The sequence below is a fragment of the Gadus macrocephalus genome, chromosome 13 (assembly GCF_031168955.1).
Source record: "Gadus macrocephalus chromosome 13, ASM3116895v1".
NCBI classification, from domain to species: Eukaryota; Metazoa; Chordata; class Actinopteri; order Gadiformes; family Gadidae; genus Gadus; species Gadus macrocephalus.
Genome location: NC_082394.1, coordinates 5,516,375 through 5,522,813, shown reverse-complemented (window position 1 = coordinate 5,522,813; position 6,439 = coordinate 5,516,375). Strand labels below are relative to the sequence as shown.

Sequence of the window (6,439 nt, the reverse complement as noted above, 5' to 3'; positions counted from 1 at the left end):
GGCAAAGAAGAAATGAAAGTCTGCGTCGATGCCTCGCAAGTCCAGTGTCGCGAGTGGACGTTGCCATGACATCTAGAAATCATAGGTCTACCGTATTTAATGGGTTATGTCATGTGTATGGTTGACTATAAGGTAGGCCTATGTATATATATATATTATAATGTATATTATAATATATATGGTTTCAATATAACTCGTGAATAATATTGTATGAATACTTATAATTATTCACGTCTTGAGCCATCTGTCGGAACGTGTCCGTGCCGCTTCCAGTGGGGATTGCAGTACGGAACACAGCCGCTTCGCTGCCATGGCGCTTCCGTGCCGATTCCGGTGGAAATTGGCCTTAAGACTAAATTATCAAATTAACTATTGTATTTTTGGTAGCCTATAGATACAGGCCTATACCTTTAACAGTCATTTAAAAAAATATTATATATATTTATATCCATATTATATATATATATTTAGCCAGTTCTAGCAGCTCGGAGCCTGCTGGTGTTTGAGGCATGTCCAAACGCATCCCGCCTGCTTTAATCGCGGCTTCACCGTCGAGCCGGCCTGAAGACATGACGTTGAGATCCGCAGCTGAACAGCAGGGGGCGCCAGAGGATGGCCCTCATCTGAACACTGGATCCAAACATCACACCACCACTTCATAACGTGATCATCTGCATCAACCTCGAGAGCTAATGCTGCTGAAGCATCATGCTTCAGCATGCATCTCTCACACACACACACACACACACACACACACACACACACACACACACACACACACACACACACACACACACACACACACACACACACACACACACACACACACACACACATACTGACGCTACTACTACTTTGTGTTTAAAGAAAGGTGGGGCTAACGACCACACAGCAGCGCACAATACGCAGCTCGCCTCCTGAGATCTGATTGGCTGATTCCTGCACATAGCTTTAAACGGGCTGACTGGCGCGTGTCTTAAAGAGGAGCGTAGCGCCGCCTCCCTCACTCTATCCGTCTCCGCCTCGCGTCTTCACCGTCAGTCTCCTCCGGCTCGTCCGCTTGTGTTATTCGGTCAGCATCAACAGATCCGAGGAGCCAATGACCTTTCATATTTAATATCACTTAAATTATCTTTGGATTCAAGGATTCAAGGTACGTGACTTGTTTATTTTAAACGGAGGACTTATTATATGTATATAAGTAAAGTATATATGTGTATATGTTTATATGTATATATTTGTGTGCATATATATATATATATATATATATAAATATATATATATATATGTATAGATATATATATATATATATGTATATATGTATATATATATATGTATATATGCATGCATATTAATATATGTATGATACTTACCTGATCTTGGACAGTAGATAATGTGTTACTAATGACTTACTTTGATTGCAGGATCAGGACTCTTAAGGATAGAGAATGGTGCAGATGAGAAGTAAAGGAATGGTGAGTTAAATCTATGAGTTCTTTGTTCTTTTATTCTGGGTTTCAGTGATCAACGTTTTACTTGTTGACAGTAAATTAAGTTGAACTCACGATGATCTGGTTTGATGTTATGAGGACCCGTAATGAGTAATGGGCTGATTGATTGATTGATTGATTGATGGTGCCTTGTTGACCGCAATGTGGGGAACATCCAGCAGGGTTTGCAGCATATCCCCCTAGATGTATGACGGATAGATGAGCAACGTTTGCTACAGTCCACTGGGTAGGCTGGTAGACTGATCTATCCAGCACACATCTAGGTGGATGCGCCCACCTGTGATGTCAGAAGCTGCACATTTTCAAAACGATTTGTAATGGCTAATCACACTCACACCTGGTGGTATAATATTAAGGCAACAGGATTTAAGGAAGTGCCTCAGAAACATCTTCCATCAAACCATTTGGACCCCCGTCCTCTGTGTGTGTGTGTGTGTGTGTGTGTGTGTGTGTGTGTGTGTGTGTGTGTGTCTTTAGGGAGGGACAGGAAGCAGTAACAGTCCTGTGAGCATGCTGTGGCTGCCTGCTGATCCTCTGCTCTGTTTCCTCAGCTCTGCCTGCAGGACTCCGGGGGGGTCTGTCTCCGGGAGCAGGTGGACTACATGAGGCGGTCACTCCAGGACCTGAGGCAGCTCCGGAGGGCCTCGCCGGCCCCGCCCCCCCTCGCCCCCGCCACGCCCCCCTCCTCCTGCAGCCGCCCGGCCCGCCCCCTGCGGCTCGGCCAACGGCGTGAGATGCACGCCAGGCTGCGCTTGTCGGACGCCAGTACGGCCAGTACCACCAGTACCACCAGTACGGCCAGCACATACGACTCAGCATGCTGCCTGGCTAGCCCCCTGGAGGAGGAGGAAGAGGAGGAGGAGGGCGGCCGGGCCGACTCGGGCCTGGGCCTCCTTCCAGGTCCGGGTCGGGGGCGGGGTCAGGGTCCGGGGTCACCCGACAGCGAGCGGAGCCTGGAGCTGGACTCGGGGTACTCGGAGGCGTCGTGGCGCGACGAGGCCGCGGTGCTGCGCCGGAGCAGGAACGTGCGGGTGTCAGCCTCCGCCTGCCTGCGCACCAACCGGACGGGCCAGGGAGCGGAGCCGGCCCAAGTCCACGTCGGACGCCTGCCTGGAGAACTGGACGCCGTTCGACGCGGGCGACGCCACCGACTGGACCAACTCCCTGCTGACCCGCGGACGCAACCGCCGGCCGCTGGTACTGGGGGACAACAGCTTCGCAGACCTCCTCCAGACCTGGATGGAGCTGCCCCCGGGGGACCCGAGGGGCCCGCCCGCCCCAAGGGGGGCAGGGGCCCGCGGCACCGGCCCGGGGGTTCTTGGGGAACATGAGGAGGAGGTGGGCGGGGATCTCAAAGAACGTGGAGGACCGGGTCAGGATGAGGTCTACTGAGTCCCGGGCAGACCGGACGGTCAACGCCCCAAAGCGCCTCTCCTGCCCGGTGGGCGTGGCCCCGCTGGGCGTGGCCCGCTGGGCGTGGCCCCGCACGGCGAGCAGACGCCCTTCTTCCATCAGTCCCTCTCGGTTCTGAGCGAGGCGCAGGACCCCTCGGACTACTTCCACTTCAGAGCTCTGATGAAGTCTGGCAGCCGGCAGCCAATCATCTGCAGCGACCTCATCGGATACGTCTGGAAACGTCTGTTTCATCAATAAACAGAACCTTTCCTCCATGTCACTTTATTTTATTGCTCAACAATGTCCACACATCTGTGCTCTAAATAAAATGTATTTTTGATATTTAAAATAGCACGACTTGTTCTGTACTTATGAGGTCCTTAAAGGTGTATTAACAAGGTTGCTGTGAGGCTGCTGAGATAAGGCAGTCCAAGCTAACACTTATTTACAACCCATCAAGGCAGCTGTCCTTGTTGGCAGCAGACTTCTAAATGCAGGAGAAACGGAGGGATGGATGTTGTTTTGGTTCTCTCTCTCTCTCTCTCTCTCTCCTCTCTCTCTCTCTCTCTCTCTCTCTCTCTCTCTCTCTCTCTCTCTCTCTCTCCCTCTCTCTTTCCAACTCTTGAGTCTTAACTCCTCAGTCTCTCAGCAGAGCGCTGGGTTTGATCTCAGAGTGGCACTGGATCCTCTCACTGCTCTTTAACTCTGACCAGTGGCCAGGAGTGGGTCGGCTCTTTGGTTCAGTCAGGCTCCCTAATAAAAACCGAATGTTACTTTGAATAGAAAAAAGCAAAGGAGCTCTTCTGAAACTCTGCTATTGACCAACCGGCCCTAACTAACCCACTCTGCTCAGGCAGTACAGGCAGAGACCAGGCAGCGCAGTATAGGCTGGGAGCAGGCTGTACAGGGACTGGGCAGTACAGTACAGGGCCAGGCAGGTTAGGATAAATGAATCCATCTTAATAACCCTTTCCTTATCCTAGCCGTCTGACTCCTCCAGAGTGAAGATTAAAGAGATCTCTAGTGATTGGATGAATAGGTTTGGTTTGTTACCCTGCACCTAGACCCACTCATCATGTGGGATTAGACCGCAGAACCTTCTCCCCCTCCACATCTATCACAAGGCCTGTTTATCAGCTCTTCTAGCGTTACCCCAGGAACCGCTTGACGAATGAATCCCTAATCTCAACTCAAAGTGAAAGTTGGGACGAAACCAAACTTTGATGGTGACTGACTGCGTCTCTTCTAGACGCTTCTAGACGTGGTGTTTATGTGGAGCAGAGACTTATGTTCAGGGAATCCTCTGCCCAGACTCACGTCTCCTGTCCAGCAATTAGAGAAGACCTGCATCCTGTACCCCCCCCCCCCCCAACACACACAGCTCCTGGGAGTAACCCTGGAAACAACAAGGAGGAAGGGAAAGTCCTGGATTAACAAACTATTGCACCTCATGTCCCAAGTACTAGAGAAAACATGCTGATGTGTGAGTGTGTGTGTGTGTGTGTGTTTCTATTAATAAAACCTGTTTCTCAACATACTATAACATATTTGCAGTATATTTGAGATAGTATGGTTCCACAAAAACTGAAAGAAACACACACAGACATTATACATTCTGTGAATAGGATTTCAGAATCCATTAAAATGTAGGTGATAGATTGACTCCAAGGATAATCCTTGAATGATTCACTGTAAGTATGTTCATTCATCTAAATAATGACCGATTAAAATAATCATTTCTGGGAAGTGTCACCGTCATTAAGTCTGAAAATACCTTTCAGACTGACAGTTTGTCTGATGGCCGGCTGGCTCAGAGTTCAACCCAACGGCCTTGTTTTTGTCATCATGGTAATAACAGGACTTTCTAGGTGGTGTCAGGCCGCTCATCAGGTTGTGTTGGGCTGTGAGCTGCCGGTAGACTCCCTGAATCCTTTGTCTTAGAACAGACCAATTAAATCATAAGGGCCGTACCTCATCCTGACTCAAGGACCCAACCAGCTGGTCAGTACACTCCCATTGCCCACAGTGGCATTTTATTTATATTAGAAACTAAATCAAGAATCCCTTGCTGCTGTTGGCTGGTCTTATTCGTGGGAACTATGGAAATAGATATGTTGACCATTCATTGTCTTGTTGACGCGAATAACCTGCTCATAAGCCTTCACATGAAAATAAATAAGGATGTTATGATCCTATTTTATTTAGGAATGAGTATCTAAATCGACGTCCTAGTGGTACTAGCACCTTTGTGTTAATTGACTGCCAATTGACTGCCAGCCCTTTGAGAGAGCGAGTGATGAGCTATGAAGGATAAATCCCTCCTTTCAGCCATCATCCTCTCTCAGCATCATGGTCAGGGTAACGCTCCCAGGAAACCATCGGATCTGTGCTGGACATCTCCCAATATCACAATGGCTCCTCAGACCTTCAGCATGGATCTTGTGAGGGTCTTACATCCCGACAACAACATGCTGCTGCGGTGTGACGTCTGAAGAGGCTCCACGAGGGGCCCCGGGGATCCTCTGATCAGAGGCGTGATGCTTGTGGCCCTCAGAGCTTCTGTAACCTAGTCTGTGGTTAGCGGTCACATGGCGGGCGCGGCTCAGCCGCGTTCTGGGAACCGTCCACAGAATGACGTGCATCGTCCTCCGTGGAAAGAGACGATGCCACGTCACGTTATATGCTTTACATTAATATGATTTAGGGTTAGCATTGGAAAACTGTGATCGGTCAGTATCAACATTGTTTTCTTCAAAAAGAAGGATCTAGATGCTGTGGGGAGGTTAGAATGTTCAGGGCCACTATGTACCTACAGCCAGTACGTTTGGAAGGTGATGAGTTCTGAGCAGAGCTCATCAGTGACACTAAGGGTAAACATGGCACAAACAGTGGTTTACACACAGCTGTGGGCGTTGTGTAAACGCAACAGTTCCTGAAAGGGGTTACTGTGGATACTATAGACACCACCTGGGCGATTGACTGAAGACAGCGACATCAACTGACAAAAGACAGCGACATCAACGGCAATAATTTATTGAAAACTTATAATAATTTGTCCATAGAGTTCGTTTCCGACAGAAAAACGGTTGTCAAGCTGCGCATGCTAGTATACCCGCCGGCGCGCTAATGCAAAGAAAATATTCACAGGTGTGTGAGTTCTATTATAGTTTTGAGCCAATCAGAATCCCAAATAATGCACATTTTGGAATGTAGTTGACCTATCAGGATGAAGCAGTCAACAATGCTGCTGTTTAAAAGTCAACGTATCACTGCTTAGATTCTTTCCTGCTTGGAGCTGGGCCAACTCTCCCAGTGCTAAACATAGACGAGCTCAACCACTCGTAGCTGCGGCTGGACGCTGCCAGATGTCAGCTCTCTTCGTGTAAACCCGGCCCAGACTCTTCATGGGAAACATAGCATGGGCTGACATGGGGCAAAGCAAATATCCTGGGAGCCATGCTTCGGTCTGCCGGCCAAACACGACCTCTGAGGTCAGCACCACTTCCTCTGCTCCTCCAAACAGCCTGCTCCTC

At 49.0% G+C, this 6,439-nt stretch overlaps 1 protein-coding gene across 1 annotated transcript; it reads left to right on the top strand.

The window, feature by feature from the left end:
* The first annotated feature begins 901 nt into the window (after nucleotides 1-901).
* On the top strand, nucleotides 902-3,257 carry LOC132470215 (PAK4-inhibitor inka2-like). Its single transcript, XM_060068574.1, is given in 6 exon segments — nucleotides 902-1,153; nucleotides 1,425-1,475; nucleotides 2,063-2,587; nucleotides 2,589-2,822; nucleotides 2,824-2,973; nucleotides 3,006-3,257. Coding segments are annotated over 5 exon segments (1,095 nt in total). The 5' UTR covers nucleotides 902-1,153; nucleotides 1,425-1,448; the 3' UTR covers nucleotides 3,165-3,257.
* The last annotated feature ends 3,182 nt before the right edge of the window (nucleotides 3,258-6,439 follow it).